The 24,665-nt window shown below is 42.5% G+C and overlaps 1 protein-coding gene across 1 annotated transcript in view; it reads right to left on the bottom strand.

Moving 5' to 3' along the window:
* The window catches only part of Abcc4 (ATP binding cassette subfamily C member 4), a 203,452-nt gene that overhangs the window by 52,146 nt on the left and 126,641 nt on the right, over positions 1 to 24,665 (bottom strand). The window contains exons 20-21 of the mRNA XM_048341177.1: positions 20,619 to 20,698; positions 3,085 to 3,235 (exon numbers count right to left, since the gene is read on the bottom strand). Of these exons, the coding sequence (XP_048197134.1) occupies positions 3,085 to 3,235; positions 20,619 to 20,698 (231 nt within the window). The remainder of the gene's footprint in view (positions 1 to 3,084; positions 3,236 to 20,618; positions 20,699 to 24,665) is intronic.

Raw genomic sequence — 24,665 nt, 5'->3', positions numbered from 1 at the left:
ATGACGCATGCATGGGTTGGGCTGCCTGCTGACAGTCTCACTGTGCTCCATGAACCAGGCTGCACTGCGGCTGGAGTGTGTCAGGAGCCTGTGAGCCAGCACGCTGCCCTCAACACTGCCTAGATGAACCACTTGGGTGCTCTGTGCGGACGAAACAGCAATGGATCACTTGTCCCCTGTCCATCCTCTAGATGGACAGGTATCCTCTAGATACCTGTTGGTATGACATGGAGTGTCTAGGGAAGGTAAATAAAGGGAGTCCGTCTTCCAGTGGCTGCATATGTTTAATAAAAACGGTATGCCTAGCAACGGCCTGTGACCGTGTGGTCCAATATGGATATGGTCACCATGAACGCCGGCACTGTCTGTGTTTATAGGGTGCCGGGGTACACAAGGAAGAAGACACAGAACCATTTCACAGCTGGTACAGTGACTCGTGCCTTATAATCTCATCTTCTTGGGAAGTAGAGGTTGGGAGGATGTCAGTTAGAGGCCAGCCAGTCTAACAACAAGTCATCCAAACCCTATTATAATGCATCTGCCATCCCAGCTCCATGGGGAGCACAGGTAGGAAGACTGCAGTCTAGGCTGGTGCCGACAAAAACCTGAGCCCCTACTTGAAAAGTAGTAAAAGCAAAAAGGACTGAAGGTGTGGTTCAAGTGGTAGAATGCCTAAGACGTGCAAGGCTCCGAGCTCAAGTTCTAGTACTACAAAGAAAAACAAACAAACAAACACTACTTAGAAGTCAGAATCCTGTTCTGTGTACGCTATTCTGGTTATTATTAATGCTATAAGAGATGACTGGCTATTAATACCTTTTCAATGCCATGGTATAGAAGGTTCCCATGCCTTTGGTAGAGGCTAGCAAGCACCTTGTATTGTCTCTGGCCTTTCTTGTGTGAGAACACCACAAAGCAGTTCCTATTATAATCTTAACAAAGGGAGAACAGACCTAAGACATTGAGAATGCCACCTAATTAAATAAGCTAATCCAAGCAGTGGAGTTGGGTGCCAGACCCAACTCTGTTTTATTTACAAGGCTTTTAATTTGAGCCACAGTGTCTCAGGAAGAATAATCTGGGAGGAGGATTCTCATGTATCACTACATGTATTTTTCTCTAGGCTTTGGGGCCTATGGTTAGAAAACTCCCAAATCTTACTTAACTAATATCCAATAGGCTTCTCCATTACTGTATTTCTTACTAAGGACCTCAAGTTGAACAATATCCCTGGGAATGTGGCATAGCAGACTCAAGGATCTATGATCTACAAATATGTGACACAGGTAAATGTTCTGCTAGCTATCCCGGTGGCAGACATTGCTAAGGGATCACAGAAGATCTTAAATGTGGACCTAATTTCACAAACCCAGGAATACCAAATGAAGAGAGATGATTAGAGAACTGCAACCACTTCTGTTTTAATGTATTCTCTATAACATTGCTACACTCAATTAAAAAATATGATCAAGGCTGCTTAATCGTCAATACATGGTTTCAGAGGCGGCTAGACAGTACCCTTGGAACCTAACTTTGGGGCTCAGTAATTCATCAAAACACAAGGATGAAGCGGGTTCATGCATTTTGCCTGGTGACCAGGCATCCTTCTCTTAGTTGGTGCCTGAATCAATGGCCTCAAAAAATAAACAAACAACAACCACCAAAACAGTGGAACAGCTATATATGGCACAAACCCATAATCCAGATGTGGTTATCTAGGGGTATGGCAGCATACCTTGAGCGTCTTATGGAAGCCTTTAGTCAATACACCCCATATGATCTTGAGACCCAGGAATCTGCTCAGATGATTGTTTGCCTATGTAAATCAAGCCGCACCGGACATAAAGCGGAAATTGCAGGCTCTAGACAGGCTTGGGGAAAAATCTATTAGGGATCTAGTAGCAGTGGCAGAAAAGGTTTATAATAAGAGAGAAACAGGAGAACGAAGACAGGAAAGGAGTCTGGCTAGGATTTTGGAACAACAACAGAAGGAACTCAGGGAAATCCTGACCTCCTGCTGCTCTAGTGGTAGAGAGCCTGCCTAGCATGCACGAAGCCCTGGGTTCAATTCCTCAGTACCACATAAACAGAAAAGGCCAGAAGTGGCGCTGTGGCACAATGGTAGAGTGCTATAGCCTTGAGCAAAGCAAACTCAGGGACAGCACCCAGGCTGAGTTCAAACCCCAGGACTGGCAAAAAAAACAAACAACCCCCCCCCAAAAAAAATTCTACTATCCTTATGGCTTTTCATCTTAATAATAATAGAATATATTTGTGTGCATTCACAACAAGATGAGCTCGTGATTATTTCCATTCACTTTGATGATCTGTAGAAGACTGATTTATCATAAGGCATATTCCCTATTATCCCTTAACCAGGAAGTTGAATAGAGGAACAGATTCAATGAATTCTAAATTGGTCTCACTCTTGTGGTCTCCAAAGGGGATTATGAACACAACAACCATTTATATTAGAGGAAAACTCAGTGTGGTGTTAGGCCAAGTACCACAGACAAAAAAAAACAAAAACAAAAACAAAAAAACAACTGAAAACAATGCTTAGATTTTGAGAACATTTAACAACTGCTACCTAGTAGCAATAATAAGTGAAAAATAAAATTTTCACATGCATTACTTCTGACATCCACTCTTTTCCTGTCTCTAAAACCTTTTCCTGTTCTTGTTGTTGTTGTTATTGTTACTACTGGTACTTTCAGAGAAAGAAAAGTACTTCCCTTCAAATTTATTTCCAAACCTATGATGAGTATTTCTTACATCACAATGGCATGTCTGCGTCTGCACTATGTATGTAAGGATTTAAGAAAGGCCCCTCACTTCCACCGGAATTATTCCACACAACCTTCATTCATTCCTTGAGTTCAACTAAAACGTTGCCCCTGGTAGGCCACCAGTTAAGGTCACACTGACCAGGACTGACCATAACCCTGTATTTAATGACCTACTATAAAGGAGACAAGAAATCCTGGAAGGTGAGTCTCCAGAATTTCAGGGTATTTCTTTAATAATGACACAAATGGAAACTCAGTCAAGACTGCCCCACCCCTGTTGCCTCTCAACACTCACTTGTAGATTCCAGGCGTTTGACATCCCTTGATGTTTCTAAGAAGTATCTCCGGAGTACCAGGAAAACGATGGCGAGGGGGAGTAAGGGTATCGCAATCCAGGGAATCACGGCCATGGCCACAGCTACCACGCTGATCACAAGGAGCAATGTCTGCAATAGCAAAAACAAGACACGCCTGCTCATGCACAATTCTCGCAAACGGACTGTAATGGGGGTGGTGTTTGTGGGGATGTAGCTTAGCAGTAGAGTGCTTGCCTAGCGTGCACAAAGCCCTGGGTTCGATTCCTCAGCACCACATAAACAGAAAAGGCCGGAAGTGACACGGCGGCTCAAGTGGCAGAGTGCTGGCCTTGAGCAAAAAAGAAGCCAGGGACAGTGTGCTCAGGCCCTGAGTCTGGCAAAAAAAAAAACCAAAAATCCACACTAGTCTTACTTAATAGTTCTATGAGGTAAGAAATTTTCCTTTCTCCATATAGGAGATTAGAAAGCTGAAACTGAAAGTAGAATTGAACCGTGCCCTGCCAGTCAGTAGTTGTTATTAACGTACAGGTATTATATATATATATATGTATATATACATATATATAATACAAACAAATAAAATAAAAATATTAGTCATATAAATTATATATATATACACAGTTCTTTTACTGTCAGCCGTCTCATTCTCTTTATGGAAGCTAGCAAAGGACGAAAATAGCTAAGTAAAAAGCTAACACACGACAACAAGGTTCTAGTATGTATTATGCATGCCTTCACTGAATCCAGTCTTGTCTCTTCCTTCTACACTCGCAGGTATTCCAAGGAGCTTGATACACACGCACAAAACCCACACGTATGAGTTGATTCCAAGTCTATTTGATATTCTATCCCCTGGGCCAGGCCAAGAAACGATGATGTATGCATGACAAGAAATATCTTGGCTTAGAAAACCAACTGATCCAAACCCTAAGCCCCTGAGCTCTGTATCCCACTGGGAACACCACTTAGAAATTCGACTCAATTTTTCCAAGTCCACATAAAACACTGACAGACAAATCTTAGGTGAAAACTTTCACTTGGGTGGAGATTTCATGGTATGTAATAAGTCTGTAGTCTTCAGAAAATAACAACGTAGACCCGGAAGGGAAATTCTGTAATTGTGTGATGCCAGCACTGAGAGCTTTTAGGTAAACTTAGAGTCAGCTCTCTTTAAATATCAAATAAGAAGGGTAAGACTCCATTCCTCTGAGTCTTAGGAAACACTGGGATATAGTTTAAATAAAAAATGGTGTTGGGAATTCAGGCACAGAGGCAACTCAACACCGTTGAAGATGCTTCTTTTTGTATCTCATATTTCTTTTCTCTGTTTCACCCTTTCTAGGTGAAGAATTACTGATCTGCAATTGCTGAGCAATTCTGGAACACTCAAAGAGAAGGTGGTAGATCTCTGAATCAATAGCATAAAATCAAATACCTACTTGCCAACTTCCATATTTCAAAAGAAGTCAATCTGATACTTCCTTTTCATTGTATCACCAACTGGCATATCAGTATCAATGGAAATACAAAAGCTAGACTGTGCCCTAGTGAATCCCAGGAACTCAGACTATGTCTAGTCCCAGTTGGCCTTGTTGGTATAGATAAGCATCCTGCTTTTTGGATGTGAGGAGAGACTATAGCTATGGAAACGATGCCGTCTAGTGAGCAGCTGCTTCCAAAAAAGCAAACTTACATTTCAACAAGTTGCCAGAAAAGCATGGAAAAGCGACAAAGGAAAAACATGATGCTTATGAAACACGTTGATTATTTCGTTTAAAATGATTGCCCAAGTCAAACAAAAATAACTCAAAAAAAAAAAAAAAAAGGTACTGCTTTACTGCCAGTCCCTATGGAAAATGTTTCTAAAGTACCGGAGAAATTTTCTACATCTCGTTGACAACTCAAGGTACAACTGCCTTCTCCTCCAAAATAGAACATTTTTTGCAGCTTGCTTTGTGCCTGACCTCTTCAGTAGCTTATATATGTGATTTAACTTGATCCTCTCACTGAACTAGGGTAGGAGGCGTTATTTTCATTTCCGAAGGAGGAAAGTGAGGCTCAGAATTAAGTGACTAGGAAAAGGGCTAGTGCAGTCTGAGGTCAGTCCCAAACAAAAACGCCAGACCCTGTCCTCAAAATAACTAAAGCAAAATAAGGTTGGAGATGTTGGTAAAGGAGAAGACCACTGGCCCAGCAAGCACAAGACCCTGAGTTCAAACCCCAGGACTGACAAAAATGAAATGCTTCAAGTTCAAAAAAAAAAAAAAATCCTGAGGAAGATGAGTTTTAAGCCCCAAAACAAAACTTATTTAGGAAAGGAAAAGAACCAAGCTTAACTGAACACAAAATATGGGTTGAATACGTAAAATGTTTAAGATCTGTATTTGAATGCGGTAAACCCCACAAGACTTCCCCAGGAAGACTCTGTTCTGGAATTAGTATATTCTAATAATACAAACTTTTAACATATTCTTTTCACAAGCAGGATTTGAATTATAAGCATTTGTTAGCCTGTTTGGCACTAGTCCAGCTAAATATCTATCTACAATTTACTTAATTCCCTGGGATTCTGTTCCTGCTAGTCCATACAAAGCTGTGCCAAAGAATGTTTCCCCACAAACAGTAAAAATGTATTCTTATTTTATGTTAATGAACAAGCCATCTGATTTTGGCTTACTCCATTCCTTATTTGAACTCTGTCCCATGCCTGTATTATGAATAGAAAGTGAAGACGTACATTTACTCATAAGGCTACTTAATCAGTACACAGTAGTTTTATTATTTGTTTACAGTATTAAAAAATAAAATCAGGATCGAGACTGCTAACAGCACAGTGGAACTGGAAAGCTTTTAATTCTGCTGTCAGTCAGACTCTGTAGAACTCTGTTCCAAATTGTGATAAGTGTAAATCGTCCAGATTGCCTTAAACTATTCTTGATTCTGCAGGAGATAGGACCTAAGAGCAATAAACAAAAACAGGATTCACTTCTTGGCAAGCAAGTACAGCAAGATTTTCCTCTGATTTAGAGAGAGAAAAAATTGATGTCTAGTTTTTGATCAGTAAGCTGTTCACTCATGTGGGTGTCAAAGAGATTCTTTATCTATTTATTCTGGAAACATATGAGATTAAAAAAAATTACCTCTGAATGAAATGACTGTCATAACAGATTGTGTTGCTGGCTGATACTGGTTTTCTTTCGGATTCACTACAATTTTGAACAGGTTTATACAAATTTGTAAGATTATTAAGAAATAAAAGTGCAATTTCTAACAATCACACTCATTGACCTTTGATGAGTATAAGTAAGAAAAAATACAGATGGCCTTCAATGGAAGTCCCTAAGCCTAAACACAGTGTTAGTGTTATCATTAAGCTGGCAGGTGTAATTTACATTTTGCTATGGACCCTGCCTGCCTCATGCCCAGGTCTAACATATAATATAAGACCTGCCTCAGGAAGTTTCTCCCTTAACATGTTTTGATTGACCTCATCTAGCTTAAGCTACCTCTGTTAAATCCTAACTTCATACAGTGTTGGTGTGTTTTATTTATGTGAGGAGATAAACAAATGTTCTCGGCAACAGAGCCATTCTAAACTTGGATGCGGTAATCACTCCATTCATTCCTCTTTTGGTTGCTCTGGTCTAGCTAATCAGATCTGATCTGATCTTCCGATCCCATCCACAACAGCCCTGGGACTTGGGTCATCCTTCAGTGAGCACTGTATCCTGAGCCACAGGAAACTGAACGGAGGAGAGTGGCTCCCGCCTTGTATGTTTGCCAAGATAATAGAAGGCATTAGGGAAATGTGCCCTGCCTCTTCCTTTTGTGTGTTAGGCATCTCTAAACTCTCAAACTAAGAGCTTCCTTTCTACCTTTCCTCAGGTAATGCTTCACACAAGTATCAAGACTAAAGTCTGTACATTTACTAGTTTTAAAAGACACAGGATAGGCCAGGTGACAGTGTCTCATGCCTGTAATCTGCTATAATCAGGAGCCTGAGATCTGAGCATCGCTGTTCAAAGTCAGCCTGGGCAGGAAAGTCTGTGAGACTCTTGTCTCCAATTAACTAGCAACACAACCAAACAAAACACTACTGGAAGTGCAGCTGCAGCTCAAGTGGAAGAGCGCTAGCTAGCCTTGAGCACAAAAGCTCAAGGACAGCACCCAAGCCTTAAGTTCAAGTCCCAGGACTTGTGTGCATGTGTGTGCACAAATGCATACACATACACACACAAGGCACTAGTGGTTCATACTTATCATTCTAGCTCCTCAGGAAGCTGAGATCTGAGGATCCGAGTTCAAAGCCAGAGACCCTTGTCTCCAATTAATCAGCAACAGTCAGAAATGAAGGTGTGGTTCAAGTGGTAGAGCACCAGCCTTGAGCCAAAAAGTGAAGTGAGAACACTCAGGCCCTGAGTTCAAGTCCCTGTACTACACCAAAAACAGAGAGAGAAAGGGGGGGGGGAGGGAGGGAGGGAAGGAGGGAGGGGGAGAGAGAGAGGGAAGGGAAGGGAGGGAGGGAGGGGGAGAGAGAGAGGAAAGGGAAGGGAGGGAGGGAGCGAGGGAGGGGAGGAGAGAAAGGGAGGGAGAGAGGGAGGGAGGAAGGGAGGGAATAAGTTAAAGATTGGTGAAGGTGCAAACACCGAACAAAAGGAGAGTAGTGCTGTCTGTTCTTTTCTCTGTAAACGCAGGAAGGATTCCTATAGGAAAACATTTTATAAGAAAAAGCATCAAATTGCCTAGATGACATAAACAAATCACCTATATGAACCTAAAAACAAAATGTTAAAGCAAACAGCAACTGAGCTCAGGAGAAATAGACAAATCCATAGCCACAGTGGAAAACTCTAACCTGTACAATCTCAATAAGTGATACAATAAGCAAATAAAAATCATTACAGACATACATTTCTTAAATTACAAACTGATCTAATGCATATCCAATAAGAACATTATTTTCAAGTACATATCTACTATGCCATAGGCAAGTATAAACTAATGTCAAGGGGAAAAAAAGTCATATAGAATATATTTAACCTAAGTGTATTTAGATTATCAATACATGTTTAAAAATCTAACAGACTTCTACAATAATACATGGTTTAAAGAAATTACAATGAAATAATATTTTGAAAAAGAAAACCTAACTATATTAAACTTTGAGAGTTGCAACTAATGTTGTCATTAGAGATAAATTTATAGCTTTTTAAAAAATGGCTAAAACGCAAAGGTCTAAAAGTCTACCTTAAGAAGAAAGACAAAGACCAACATATTGAAGTCTAAGAAGAACAGAAATTTTTTTAAGTAGATATTAGCATGAAATAGAAAAGTAACATTCAAAGAGGAAAAAAAAAATCAAGAAACTCAAAGCTAGGTTCTTTCAAAGCTATGAATTCAATAAACTCTTACCAAGAATGAGCAAGAAAATGAAAGGAGAAATTGGCATTATCTTGAATTTTTGTAAGTAACACCAGCATTTAAAATCTACTATACTCAGATTAGAAAAATTTTGATACAAGGGAAAATTTTATTGAAAAATGGTGGCTGACAATGGACGTAAGAAGAAATGGAAATCTAAACCATTTTTATGTCCATTTAAGGCTCTGAATTCAACTTGGTGAATTCTATGAAGCATGCAAGAAAGAAAGATGATACCAATCTTCAAAACTTCTTTCCATTTTCTATCAGAAAACGAAGGAGAAATGCACCCGTGGGGTTCTACTACACACACACACACACACACACACACACACACACACACACACACACACAAAGTCCTTGTGCAGAATACATATTATAAGACTCACTGGAAGCAGTGGGCTTATGTGATTTGAGGGAAAGTAAGGAAGCAGATCCAGAATTTACACAGCAGGCTGCTCTGAGGACATGGGGGACCAATGGAATCAGGCTCAGCCAGGTCACCTAGCAGAACCTCCCTCACTCCTGAAACCAACTGACTATGGACCTGAATCACATTTGCCAACTACCTTTATACCAACCCTGTAGTACCGCTTTACTGAATGGCCGGGGGTGGGGTTACAAAGATGGACTCAATTTATTCAAAGTCATCGTACAAACGAAAAGAAAATGATTTCTGTTTTCTTATAGGTAGCGATCGCATCTTGATTAAAAAAAATATGGAGAGGATTAAGAAGAGATTATGTCACCAGAATTCCATTCCCATCCTCCTGCTATGTTGAAACAAGTTTGTGACAAGTACAAATCCATACTGCAGTGACAAGAGGGGTCTGCTCTGGCATCACTGAAAGTAGGGAAGGGGTGCACACGTGATGACTACCAGCAATCCACTGTGTGCCCCAGAACGGACAAGGCTCCTGAGGCATGGGTGACATTTCTCTCACAAGGTGCTGGCCTCTCACCGGGCTATCTGCTTTGGGACTGAGTGTGGATGACAATTTCAGAACAGACAATCAACAAAGCAGAAACAGGGCTCAGAGAAACAAGCACACTAGCAGACAACCAGAACACAGCAGCGATGGTAACAAACCATGTTCTACAGAAGGCACAGAGTATCCCTAAGATAACAAGTGAGGATTTTAGTAAAGTGGAGACGAGTTCCCCAGTCCAAGCCTTGCTGACCTTCTTGGGAGAAGTTATTACACACACAGACAAAAATGGATGCAACCAAGAACCATATATGAGAGCTGGGCACAAGTGGCTCACACCTGTAATCCTAGCTACTCAGGAGGCTGAGATCTTAGGATCGTGGCTAAACAACCAGCCAGGCTGTTTGGTTTTATCTTTCTGGTAAGAGTCCACGGCATTCCTTTTATTAAAAAATAAGCTTTAAAGAATATTTTTAGTATCTTTATTTGTACAAATGAGTTGCCATTCGCTGAAACAGTTTATGAGTGCAGGGAATCATGATCAATGTCACCACTTTCAACATTCTCACACCCCCCCCCAATCTATCCCTTTCCTTGCTCATCTTAATTTTAGGCTACATACTAAATTTTTTTGCAGTTTAACAAAACGGTTTATGCGTACAATGCACTTCAACGTGGCACTTTTATCTCCAATTAACTAGGAAGAAGTCTGCTGTGACTCAAGTGGAAAAAACGAAGAGCATGAGGCCCTGAGTTCAAGCTCCAGCACCAGAAAGAAGGAGGGAGTGAGGGAGGGAGGCCGGGAGGGAGTGAGGGAGGGAAGGAGGGAAGGAGGGAGGGAGGGAGGGAGGGAGGGAGGGAGGGAGGGAGGGAGGGAGGAAGGAAGGAAGGAAGGAAGGAAGGAAGGAAGGAAGGAAGGAAGGAAGGAAGGAGAGAAACAACAGCGCACAGTTAACACTTAGCCATGTTCCTCTTCTTAGTATAACGACCATCTATGTCATCATTGCTAAGGACACTCGATGGCACAGAGGCGACACACACAGAGTGGCCACTGCTGTTCTGCCATGGATTCTACCCAGCAACGCCAGGAAGTCAAGTTCTACGATCTGCAGAGTGCCATCAGACTCAATAAAAACAACTTCCTTCATCTCTATTTTTTTCTTCACATCTTAATTAACTTCTTTTTAACCGACAACCATTATCATCCGAGCACACATGCTGGGACAAATTGTTGAGAGTGGTTGCCAGCCGGAAGGCTGGGAGGGTCGCCGGTGGTACACTGCCTTCCACACTGGCTTCGACACCGAGGCTTCCTGAGTGTGCTGACTGTCTCAGTGGAAAAAACCAACCACAACCACCAGGCAGCTCGTGTTTCATTCCACACATGGAAAGGGCAAGGGAATCGGAGGTGAGGGTCTTGTGGGTCTGTGCGAATCCCATCGATCCATCATGGAAACCCAGGTCGTTTCCAGTAATCCTCATCAACTCCCCTGTCTACAATAAGCAAACCCACTTGAGCCTGGCAGCTGGCACAAATCATCATCCCTAGGGCTGGTGAGTTCGCTGACTAGTCCCTTCCTCGTAAAGGCACTGACTACAAACTCTTTGGTTGACTTTCTGAACGCACGGTAAAACACTGTGATTCGGTTAGAATGGATGAGTTTACTTTTGAAGAAGCCCATAAGACAGAAGATCTCTGGAATGAAGGCAAAGCCACCTTGCTAACAATCTCTTTTGTCTGAGAAAGGATTTGGAGGTGGGGCGGGGAAGGGGGGGGTGGGTAGGAGTGAACAAACCGTAGAAATCTCGAAATGACAAAGTCATTGTCCAGGGTGCTTTCCACACACTTTCTCTGACATGTCCACACAATGAAATGCAAGGGTCAGTGGCACCCAGACAAGCCCAGGCGGTTCCACACTTGTGCTTTTCTAAAAGCCAGTGACCCAATGCATTGTCCCCAAGTCTTAGGCAGGCTTTGTTCTCTAGATCCAGATGCAGGGGCCTTTTCTCACTCTTCTCCGGCCTCCCCCAGGAAGAAATGATGGAAGATACCTCCTTCCCCCACCCCCCCCCCTTTTTTTTGTTGCTCAGCACTTTTACTTCATAAAGAAGCAGTCAATGTGGGGTTTTCTTTTGGGGGGGGCATTCAGTGTGGTCCCCATGACTGCCTGCGCTGGTGGTTCAAGTAGCTTCAGGATTAGCCTTTTGTGTCCCATGAAAGGATATGAAAAGTCAGTTATTTAAGCTCAGTCAAGCTGCTGATTTTTTTTTTTTTTTTGAGGTGAGGAGTGTTTGGGGGCAGCAAGGTTTTGCAATTCAGTACTCTTCAATAAATTACAGTGTTGGGCTGAGGGTGGCTGTGTGTGCAAGTTTGCATACTCAAAGCTGTCCCAACTTAGAAAAAAAAATTAAAATGTTAATCAATTTGTCTAGTGTACTCTCCATTTTCAATTGTTTTGCTAGGAGGAAAGGCCTCTTGGAAGTTAGGACGGCCACTAGGGAGAATTCCAAATAGCCAAGGCTCTTTATTCAATGTCACCGGGGACCCACAGAGTTTCACAAACAGAACAGGAAGTACATTAATACAGAAATATTTAGTGCCCAGTGGTCTCTTCTGGAAACAACAGGGTCTGATACCGCGATTTGGGATGAGAAAACAGCCATTAAAGTCTCTAGGGAATAACAACTGTGATATCCAGGAGACAAATTCGTGTAATAGTCATGGGTCTAGTTATCTAACAGTTACTTTAATGCAGCACAATGTAACACAGTGAGACTATTCCTCCTACTTAATGTAAATGTAAGTCAGGTGTGGTGACACAGCCTTGAAATTCTAGCACCTGGGAGCCTGAGGGGGCTGCGTTACACAGTGAGGCCTCATGCCAAACCCCGCAAGTAATATATATTAGTTAAAAAAAAAAATACCAACCTTTTACTTAGTGCACATTGGGTGCCTGGATGATACACCAAACGTTTGAGTAGTAGAAGTCTTGTCAATCATGTGCTAAGCTCTACATATAGAACCATTTTTTTTGTTTTAATTTTATATACTTTTAGTTAAGTAGAACGGCATTTACTTGAGAAGAAGCAGAAAGATCACTCAAGCCCAGATCAAGGCCTAACAACCTAGTGAGAGGCCCCTCCCCACCTCTAAAACAAACACAAAAGGAAACAGGATCTCATAGAAACAGATCTTTTTATGCTCACAACACCTAGGAAGTAGCTATCATTCTCATCAGTGTACGGATATAGAGTTATGTGGCATTGTGGAAGACAGAGACAGCTAAGGATAGAACTGGATGGAAGTTTCAATTGTTTTGCTAGGAGGAAAGTCCTCTTGGAAGTTGCACCTGGAAACTTCCCACCCCCGCACATGGTACTTTTCAACCTCACTTACATAGGGAGTTCAGTACCACCAACCACTTGCAACTACATTTACTGCAACATGCATAACCCTCATGCTATGAAACCATAGCGTTTTCCCAGTATAATAAATATGCTCTCCAAAAACCACTGGAGTCATCATGATAGACACGAAAATAAAGAATTGTCTCAGCAAGGCAAAATTTACTTCTGCAGAAGGGTGCGCCATCGGCCAAAACACCTGACCAGCAAGCACAGAGCAGGCATGCTGCCTTTCTATTTTATCACTAACACAGCAGGACCTGCCCCTCTGCTACCATTGGTTGAGCCGGAGTTCACAATCTGCTCGTGGCTGGCTAGTTTGAATAGGGCAAACGTATTTACTTTGAAATGAGATTGGCAGTACACAAGTAATCTCAAATACACCGGCACTTTCTGCTATTTCTTAAACAGTCTGAGGTGTGTCTTAATCCCGTCTTGAAAAGAAACTAGTTTAAAACAAAACCTTACATTTGAAACATCCTTTCTTATGCCAAAGTGATTCTTCTCTTCCTTAACAAGGGCTAAACCAACAGGACAAAGCAGGAACTTTGAAGAAACACATTCTGCTAGAAAATACAGTTTTCCTCAAACCAGAGAGCCAAGAGCATCCACAGAAGCAACTTTTGTGGCTCTTGTGTCTTTATGAGACAGATTAGACAGAACCATCTCTTCTGGGGACAATGGGGCAAGAGTTAAACAATGAGTACTGAAACATACTGTGAAATCACCATTGAGGATAACAGTGTGGGCCAGAGCAACTTGACTTCCTACCCAGACAGCTGTCAGACCCTTCACTAATGCCCCAGCTACCTTGAGCAAAGGACTATCATCCAAGAAGCCAGACTGCCCTCGTGATGGTTCCAGATGTGCAAACACGCAACAGCCACCTTGAGGAAGCTGTACGGCACCCATAGTGACTGACTACCAAAGCACAACTCTGGCTTCTAAAGGCACGTTCCAGTAATGAGTGTTTCAAAGAGCTCAGAGCAGGCCTTTTGCCATTGCAAGCCTTTGTGAACTCTAGATGACTCTGCTTTCATCTCCATTCAAGCCAAAGGAGAACTCCATTCCTCTGTGGCCTGATAGAGGACGTGTAACTGCAGAGGACGTGTAACTGCAGAGGACGGGACTGGTCCACATATCTGTACAAAGGACTGTTTTGACTGTGAAAACCTCCTTGCCATACCCCCTCTTTCAGGCTGAAGTTGAGGACTGTTCAACTCACTTTGTGTACCAGGATACCCTCTCCCACATTGCAACATTAGGCCAAATAAAAGGTTTCTCTTAAATGATCTTTTCTTGCTAACTTTTCTTTTCTTTTTTTTTTTTTTTTTTTTTTAGCCAGTCCTAGGCCGTGAACTCAGGGCCTGAGCACTGTCCCTGGCTTCTTTTTTGTTCAAGGATAGCACTCTGCCACTTGAGCCACAGTGCCCCTTCTGGCCATTTTCTGTATATGTGGTGCTGAGGAATCGAACCCAGGGCCTCATGTATACAAGGCAAGCACTCTTGCCACTAGGCCATATTCCCAGCCCCTCTTGTTAACTTTTTTGATCTTAACAAGTAGAAGAGGTGAAGCTGAAAACACAGATAGTGACCAACAGACTGACAGCAGAACATTAGTAGTAAAGAACACAACAGCAGCAGTGATGAAAGACCACTAAAGAGTTCCAGAGTTGCCTGGAGAGAAATGATGGGGAGCAGAGTTGACAGAGACAATGAAGGCTAAGAAAAGGTAAAACACAAGAAACTGTGGACCCTGGTACTTGGAAAAGATGTGGAGAACTGTCAAATCATTTATTATTAGTAGTATTAGTATCCTTAAGTAGTTGTACAAAGGGGGTTTCAATCCAATGCATCCAATCATGTGTACAATTCATTTTGATCAATGTCAAGCCTTTCATTGTTCTCCCCATCTCTCCCAACCCTACTTACCCCCTCAATTTACCTGGTTCCATTTTCACACATGTACACTGAGTATTATGACTATATTCACTCACTTTCCCTCTGCTTGCCCCCCACCTCATGCTGCCCAACAACATACAGAGAACTGTCCAAACCTTAAGGGCCAACGTCTTGGAATATGAATTGCACTTCAGGGCTGAGGGTCCTAGCACCTGAGCTCTGTAACACCAGAAGGCGCTGCTTATTGCTGCTGCCATTGCCCACTGCTTCTGGAAGCTGAGTTTCAATAGCTAACAAGTGTTGGGGACATATAAGCTTCTAGCCTGAGTAGTTACAGCCAGAAATCTCTGGCTTCTAAAACCTGGAGCAAAGGGTCCCCAACTCTTAGGTTTGGGAGCTGTTAAGTTTCTGGGTCTGCCAGTCCAGCCTCAGGGACTTGGGCACTCACAGACCTGGAATTACCAACACTAGAAGAACTTCTTACCTACATACAATTCATATCTGCTTAGATTTTGCCAGCAACTATAGTGTGATTATGAGGACACTGACCATTTGATGGTCAATCTTGATTGTCCTTGGCACCAAGCCTTTCCTTACTCTGACCCAGATCATCTTTGCATTATCATTTTCTTCTTAGTGCTCAAATTCAATGTCACCTGCTCCCTGACCACCCTTGTCTATGTGATTTCCAGGACCTCCTGAATTCATGGGGGACGTTGCTTATTTCTTCTTCTCCATTTTCTTTTAGCTGTTGTACTAGGGTTTGAATTCAGGACCTTGAGCTTGCTAGGCTAATGTTCTACTTGAACCTTACCTCCAGCTCTGCCTTTTGCTGGTTATTTTGGTTATTTGCCTGGCCTCAAACCTTGATCCTTTAAATCTAAGCCTGATGAGTAGCTAGGTTCAGAGAAGCGAACCACTGCTGCCCAGCTTAAGTTGCTTATTTCTATTGGTTTGTTTTCTCACTGTCTGTCTTCTATAGTGAGATGTCAATCACCATGAAATCCAATACCTCCCTCACACCCCTGTCCATGGCTCTGTGCTCTAAGAATAGAACAAGGCCTGGGGTGTATGAAGCTCCCCATCAATACTGGCTAACTGGCTCTGAGCAAGGTTCAAATGAGCTGAGGGAGATGGGCCATATTTAGCAGAGTGCTTGGCCCACTACGGTGATTGTCAAATGGAAAAGTAAAGAGTTGTCTATCATTAATGGGGAAGAAAGGTATTTTTAAAGGGGGGAAAAACAATGTATGAGGGTGAACTCAAACTGTGCAAACACAGACACACATACACAGGAGTGTACAAGAGAAACTCACATCCCCAAGACATACAGATATAGACAACAAAAAGACATTCAGTCTGGCTGACATGGAGCTTCAAGACTTGGAGAAATATTAGATTGAAATGCTGGGCAAGCTATTTTCTACTCTCTGACTGACCTCTATAGAAGAAACTATAGGTGAGTAAAACAACCATGCAGTTATAACTTAAGATCGATTCCCAGACATCTTTCACTTCTCATCTGCCCTTCTGAACAGTCTGGTCAGTCAAAATCTCATCTCTCTTTAGTCACTGCTGCTCCTCAGCTGTGTCTATGCAGGCAATGCAGGACAGCAGGAAATGACACACACTATGAAAATGTGCTGTGTTACTCTGACACCTGAGCACGAATACGAATAGCTAAAATATAAAAACAAAGGAAAAAAAAATCAAGGCTCACACAAATACAGATCATTGTTGAATCCCAAGGTACAAAGTTAGGCAAATAGGCTCTATTTGGGCAAGGAGTGTGTGTGTGTGTGTGTGTGTGTGTGTGTGTGTGTGTGTGTGTGTGTGTGTGTGTATGTGTGTGTGTGTGTGCCAGTGCTAGCTAGGGCTTAAACTCAGGGCCAGGGCCAAGGTGCTCCCACTTGGCTATTTCTCTCAAGGCTGGTGCTTTACCACTTGAGCCACTCCTCCACCTCTGACATTTGGCTGGTTAACTGGAGATAAGAGACTTCACAGACTTTCTTTGGCCACATTGGCTTCCAACCACGATCCTCAGATCCCAGCTTCCTGAATAGCTAGACTTACAGGCACGAGCCACCAATGCCCAGCCAGGTTCATGTTTTATCAGAATTTCCCTATCTCAGTCACTTCATTAATGGAGTACTAAATCTACTCCTGATTTCTGACTGGCTTCCACAGACCACACAGACTCCAACAGGAGTCACGCCACCAACAGGCCCCTGCACTCCATCCTTGGACCTCTGACTCCATTGGAAAACACCAGTTCCAACCCAATGGCCCACACTCCTGAACTCTTACTCACAAAACCAACAGCACTATCATTATCCTACAGGAAAAATAATCAGGCATGCATGCTCTGGATTAAAAAGTTCACATGGGTAAATGTAATTATATTATTTATTTCTACAGCTATTCAGTTTTAATTCTCCAGAAACGTCTGAGCATGCCTATCTTTAGTAGAGAGCGAGAAAGGGAAAAAATGAACCTGGCAGTCCTTGTCTGAATATTCTGGTAAGTGGGAAGCTTAACTGGCTATTCACAAAGATGGCTCGGCTTTGGATTTTGATTTCCACTCTGTGTGTCACTATCTCCTGCCAAGTTCTTCCTGGCTGGAGGAAGACGAGGTGACATGCGGTGTCGCTGGAGACCTGCAGCATCCATCTCCTGCTAGCTACCACCAAGATGTCTTCCTGACAAGGACATTCCCACGCCTTTCTAAAGCCAGGTGCCGGTGGCTCATGCCTGTAATCCTAGCAACTCAGGAGGCTGACATCTGCGGATTGTAGTTCAAAGCCAGCCTGGGCAGGAAAGTCCATGAGACTTTTTATCTCCAATTAAACACCTAGTCTGGGAGTGGAGTTGTGGCTCAAGCTTTAAGCACAAAAGCTCAAGAACAACACCCAGGCTCTGAGTTCAAGCCTCAGGATCAGTACCCAAAACAAAACAAAAAAAAAACCCCCACAAACATCGAAACTCAATTGCTTCCATCTAACTCAACAGCAGAGTTGTGAGAAAAAGAGGCTGGATCCCCCACGTGAATCTGTGTGTCTAGGAGGAAGTGAGGTGCTACTGGTAATTAGCCACACAATCCGATGAGAAACCTGAAGACCCCAGGCCTCCTGGTGATTTGCTAATGACATTAAGAACAAAGACACACGGGAGATTTTTGAACTATCTCAATTTTGAAAGAGGCCAACAAAACCCTTTTAGGAGCAGGATGAGCCAGTCAGGGGGCCCGAAATGTCATTTCCATTCCAGAGGCCCACCCATGTAACCAAGCCAAAGGTTCCTATGGAGACAGATAATATCCATCCTACCTGTAATCTCTTATCTATGGCTACGTCAATTTCTTTGGATTTATTAAAGGACTGAGTCAAAGTAGACAAAAATCTCCTTTGAAAAACACATGCCTCCTTGCCCCCGAAAGCATCAACTAGGCACAACCATGAGCTGATTCGAGCTGATTGTCATTTTGACCTTGCTTTGCTTTAATTCAGGAGACTATTTAGAAATGTAAAAAGCAACCCCCTTCATTCGGCTCAGCTAGCAGAGCTAATAGGCTTCTAATTAATTTCCAGAAGATTGCTGTTATAACTAACAGGTTTTAAACATTTGGTTGATTGGGGAAAATGAATTGAATATAATGTATTTGATTTGGAAAATTAGTTTTCATTCTATGTGCTTACCATAATAGTGTTTATTTTAAGTTTACATGATTCCATTAAGAGTCTCAGAACACCACTAGGTTTTTTTTTTTCTTTCATCCTATCTAACTTAAAAAAAAAAAAAGAATCAATTTACATTTAGATGTTTGTTGGTCTTTTATTGGAATGCAGGTTAAATTCATTTTTTTGTGGCTTTAATAAAAATCTTTCCTCTCTAATACAGCAGCAAGCCCTACGTACTTCAAAATGATCCCGGGATACTTCAGGGGGAAAAAAAAAACGGCCCCTCATTGAATGCAAATCCTCCAGTGAAAGGCTCGGCAGACTGCGATGAACCAGTTCAGGCATTGTTTCTGAAGTTTCACTTGATTCCTCATGACAACCATTTAAACAATGAATGTTGGGAAATGTCCCTCAAAGAATCAACAACAATGGCAGGGATCGGCGCTTTTATATTTAGCTAATACTATTTTTAAAAGGAGAAAAATATTTCTTCCTGAAGGGATTATGGCAAGCCTTATTAAAGACACCTGCAAACAAAATGCATGACAATAGGTCTTTATCATCATTGATAAGTGAATTATCCTTTATAGAAAAACTTTTTTTCTTGGAAACAATAACACCAAGATTCACCTTGGCTATAAGGACAAGAAATGGGCTAATTGGGACGAGGCATACTCAAGCATGGAAAGATGACCAAGATGATTCGACTAGATAGTCAAAAAGACCCGTGTCTCTCTGGTTAAACAAAGTATGAGACTAGAATGCTCTCTCCTCACTCGGGCTGCAGAGGATGTTTTATATTGAAATCAAGTAGCAGCCGTCCCCTTTGCTCCATAATGGGATACAAAAACACAGGAAGGATTCTAATTAGCAGGACTCACTCAGCTAAGCACCCATTGGGCCAGCCAGCTCGGGGAAACCCAAACTTGGCCTAGCTCATAGTGGCAGTGGTGAACCATCACTGCGGAAAGCATCCTGCTAGCCATCTGCATTCTATGAAAAACATGCCAAGTGCTTTCATGAAAGGTTGCTCCCGAAGGGAGAAAGAACACTGCTAAATCCAGCAGGATGTATATAAAAGAAAAGAAAAAAAGGCAAAACACAAGAAAATCCAAGGTACTTGTGCGCAGTCGCAGTACGAGGGCCACGCCAGCAAGGCCCTGCTTCACACTGGTTGACAGCAGATGCCTTTCACCCGTGGATTCTGCTGTTTGCAGTCACTGTTTGCAGTGACAACATTTCCAAAATAAACATTTGAAAAGATAGAAGAGTTCTCCCTCCCAAGTCACTGGAACACAGACAGAATTAAATAACGGGTGGGGGGGGGGGGGAAGGAACCAACCAACAAATAACCACAAAAGTAATAATACTCTAGGAGGAGAAGAGTGATAAGGTGACCCAACGTTAGTTTTTTTAGAACCTGAAGATCACAGTCATCAAAACAGATGCCATACAAAAGGTATTTCTGTGGGATTGTTGAGACTTTTCTCTTTTAAAAGACACCTTAAGACAGAGCAATCAACATGTGAAAAGAAAAGCTGCCTAGAAAAATAAAAAAAGACATTTTCTGATATGACTTTGATCCTGTACTCAAATTATTGGCTTAAACATGCTTGCCTTTAAAAGCTTTGTATCTGCAATAACCGCGCTCCATTGTCCTTGTGAACAAAGTATTATTTTCGCCTTATTATTACTAATCTTTTCTTTGTAAGGAACCACACCTGGTTTTATCCCCCTTCCAAGGTGGGGGGGAGGAAAAAAAAAACGGTGCAGTAAATATTTGCCCTTTGTGGTAATACAATGCATAATTTAGTTAATCTGGGCTATCTTTCCGTGAGAGGTGATTGTTTCTATATTATGAAATGTGTTCACAGTCAAGCGAAATCCCTGCCAGATACCTGGGAGGCAGACAGGAGAGCCACTTACCCAGCACGCAGATGCCACGGACCGAGGCTGACAGGACTGGAAGGCCACACCTACACGCAAAGTATTACTCATGCTAACTTAGCCTCCCAACCATTACCACACCTTTCTTCTACAAACATGGCCTTTTTATTAAGGTAACAATTACACATAGCCAGGCCCAAGGCCCTCTTCCCACCCCCTCCCATGGAAAGGCCTAGAAAGAAGAGGAACCTGAGTTTTATGTTTGAGACCTTCACAGAACAGTTACGTTACCTGGATAAAATCGAGAAATGTCAGGGGAAGCAAGTCATCCATATGTCCAATGTCTTTGGAGAAACGATTCAAAATTCTTCCTGCAAGAACAGGATATGGGAGATTATTCATTTCCCCAGACAGACCCGTGAAGAGAACCAACTCGAAAACAAATCAAAACAATATTTTCAATGCATATGTACTTAATATATTATACATTCATATGAAATAAGTTGATGTCAGTGGCAAAGACAAAGAAAGCAGGGTGATCACCTAATGAGGAATAGAAATACCACCACACACAACTGGCCAGGGAGTTATAAGATGGCCCTAATTTCTCTTCAAATATGGGGGGAAATTGTTGCACTAGTATTGGGCAGGGCCAGGGTGGGCTTTGGAGAGTTCTTTCCTTTTTAAATCCTACCTAGGATTTCACTCCAAGTGCTAAGTAAAGAGATGGACAGTTGTGAAATATATGCAAATCCTCATTTGTGGCATTCATTCTGGGTTCACTATCAGAACTAATTTTGCTAAATGGTGACCTTTCTTCAGTAAATCCAATTGAGAACTTTTGAGTCTCTCTCCTCCTCCCCTCCAGGATGCTTCTGGGCACCTTGCATCCTGGGAAAATTTAAAATCCTTCACTACCGGCATCCGGGTGGTTATTTTCAGACAAGCACTAAGTGTGACAAATGCAAACCTCAACACCCGAGAAGACAATGAGGAATGTAGGCCAGAAAACATAAATAATACTCAGTGATTACCAATCACTTATGATCGCTGAATCGAAAGGGAACCAGTGTGGGTGTCAAGCAGAATCCAAGGAAATTGTTTGGCACAAGGCTTCCGAAGTGAAAGGCAGACTTCTAATAAATATCTATTTTAACACACACACACACAGAGAGAGAGAGAGAGAGAGAGAGAGAGAGAGAGAGAATGTGTTTCTGAGTTTATTTTGATGCAAATAATCCTTGTTTGTACAATCCCTTGAACTTCCTAAAGCGATGCTTTGGGAAGCCAGTTGTAGTGCAATGTGGAGGTCTCGGGGTGTTCTTCCAAGTGCTTGATTTCTTCTGAGGCCCTTCACCCCAGGAAGTCAAAGCTAGTGGACCAAGTCTCCACCTCTTTCCTGGGGCACCTGGGCTCAGCGGGGAAATGCAGGATGTGTAAATCCAGAGGTAAGCTGGGCTTCCAATTTTTTTTTTTCTGTCTCAGGTTTAGAACATGCAGACTCCAGAATCTGTCATTTAGTGACGTTCTTGGCAAGCCCAGTGACAACTTTTCTTAAGACTAGTAACGCCTCTTTTAGAGAGTTGTTCAGGGGATTAAATGGGCCCATGCCTACAAAAGAAGCTCATCACAATGCCAGACACATTTTTAACAGGTTCTCAAAACAAACAAACAAAACAGTGGGATGGAAACTGTTACCCAGGTTCTGCAGCTTCCCACTTGGTGAGGAAAGTCAACTGTTAAAATGTGGGTTCTGGTTCAACAGATCGGGGTGGAGCTGAGCATCTGAATGCCTAATGAGCTCCCAGGATGCCCTTGTGCCCTTCTGCCCAGCAGACCAGGCTTGAAGGGGAAGAGGCTGGGCATGCATTAATCAGAATGCGGGAGGGAACACTATAACTCTTCTCACATATTCTTAAGGGCTTCTGTGGTGTAGCTATTTCTTAAAGCATTTCAAAGAATCAGTGCAAAAGAAGAAAAATGAACGCTAAAAAATATCAACCATGTAATTAAAACACTTGTTATTTTTTGATGGGAAAGTTACAACTTTTTAACATGAACAAGATTTAGACACCCACTGCAAGAACGGTTTTACTCAAAAACTGTCAGAGCCATGTTTTAAATGCTTAAAAAATACTTTCAAAAATCTTTTTTTAAAAAAAAGATAGAAAGGTTATATAGATGACAGGAATATGAAAATCATCCCATTATCTTTCCTCAGATGAAGGTCTGCAAAAGTCATAACCAGTGAACAGCAATAAAACACAAGAGTAACACAAACCACTGAGGAAAAAATCACTTTCACACACACTTGATGAACTGAGCTGGGTGTAGAAAATGTGAGATCGGAAGGTTCAACAATTCCTTCCTTGTCCTAAGAAACAACGAAGAGATGCAGTGGGGTGTTTGGAGATGATTCTCATCTGGCTCTGTGGCAGGCTATTCTAATCAGAGCCCTGACGGCAAGGGCATGGCCCCAAAGCCATTTTCTCAAGTCTCCAAATCAAATCCTCGTGATGAATGCCCACCGTGTTTCTGCCAAGCTTCTTGATCCCAGTGACATGGGGGCCCTTGGGGGGGGCGAGTGTCCAGGGATGTAAGAAAAGGAAAGTCACAGCTTCCTGGGGGGTACAGAGGGGGGCAGCCCAGCCCATCTCCTCTGTGTAGAAAGAGCTTGCTTACGTGAAGCCAAACTCTTTCTTCCTGAACTGTTACTGTGCTTATTCTGTCCTGCAGAACCACACAGAGTGAGTCTAATTTCTCTTGATATGGCAGCCCTTCATATACACAGAGGAAGAGAACCACAGCCTTCCCAGAGTTCTCGTAAGCAAATGACCCCTGGTGCCCCCATTGTCCTTCAGGTCCGGTCTTGTCCAATGTCTCTGCTTGTGCTCAAGACCACCAGACTCACTGTAATGCCTGGTGCCCAGGATTAAAATAAACATCCCCAAGATAGTCTGCGAAGCTGAGGGTTCTGCACAGAGCGTAGCCAGTCATGAAGCTCGTGGTCATAGCAAATTCTAGCAGCTAGATCACATGCTGGACTCATGTTCAATAAAAAATCCATATCACATCAACCTTGCATTGACTGCGCAGGTGGATTATGGGAGAATACTAAGTAAATATGGATAAACACACTTGTTCTTTTATGAGTGCACCCTTGTTGGCCTAGAGATTCCATTTCTAGGAAGTATCAGTGTGCAAAGACCTTCAACATAGTATTATTTAACAAGTCAGAATACGTTGGGGGTAAAGTGTAAATTTATTCTGTTTACTTTTTCCACAGTGATTATGATTTTCTTTTGTGTCTTCTGGAAGTACTGAGGCGTGAACTCAGGCTTCTGTGGTTTAACCTAACAGAGTGAACCTTCTGAGGTTCATTCACGACATGAATATCTCCATAGCTCTTCACTTTAGGACTCATGCGTCCTATTCTTTGCCACATGTAGTTTTAGGTACCAGTATAAAAAGCCCCACTAGACCACAGTACCTTTGAGGGTAAAAGCAGACATGCTGGGCAAAATCTTTGGTCGTAAGCATTGCATATATTATAAAGAGGAACATATCTAGAACCTAATCTTGGTTCTAGAAATTAAATACCTTGATAAGAATTGGCCATTGGCACTAGGCGGTTAGTGTTGTGTGAGGCCTAGAGCCAGGGTGTTTTGGGTAGGAGGAGACCTGTGGAATAGCCGACAGAGTTAAAACCAAATGTGCTATGTTTGGGGAGACCACCACTGTCCTCGTCCTGTAGACAACAGTAGAGCGGGAGTTGGGGGAACAAGTAAAAGAACTGTTGTCTAGGCGAAACACAGACTAAAATCAGCAGTCTAACCCAAAGAGTACAGTCTAGCTGCTGATGACTGAAAGGGAATGGGCCAGGTACAATGCAGCACAGCAGGGAAGAGAGTGGCTCGAGGTAGAAACATGGAGTAAAGCTCTGAAGAATTACAGGGCGCCATTTTGGGAGTGAGCCGTCCTGGACTTTCTGGATTGTTCTATACAAACGAATCCAGTTAGACCATGATACGAAGAGAACAGGAACTGCAGAGGTTTGGGAGATTGGTTCATCTTCATCCTTAGGGTCAGAATAGGTCCTCAACAAAGTGGAGGGTCAGTCAGCATGAAAGAGAAGGTGGAGAAGGCAGTGGGGGTAAGGCCACCCGGATTCTTCCTCCTCCTCTGATCTGCAGGACCAACCGGACTCCACGCATCATTGGAACCTCGCTGAGATTCCGAACAGTCATAATAAATGTGTCTGACTACCTCACAGGAGATAAAAGATCAGGAGGGTCTCACAAAACCCCTTATCTAAATTCAAAGTAGCAAGGTTTTGCT

This window comes from Perognathus longimembris, chromosome 3 (genome assembly GCF_023159225.1).
Source record: "Perognathus longimembris pacificus isolate PPM17 chromosome 3, ASM2315922v1, whole genome shotgun sequence".
NCBI classification, from domain to species: Eukaryota; Metazoa; Chordata; class Mammalia; order Rodentia; family Heteromyidae; genus Perognathus; species Perognathus longimembris.
The sequence above is the reverse complement of the archived record's forward strand: the minus strand, read 5'-3'. Positions and strand labels throughout refer to the sequence as shown.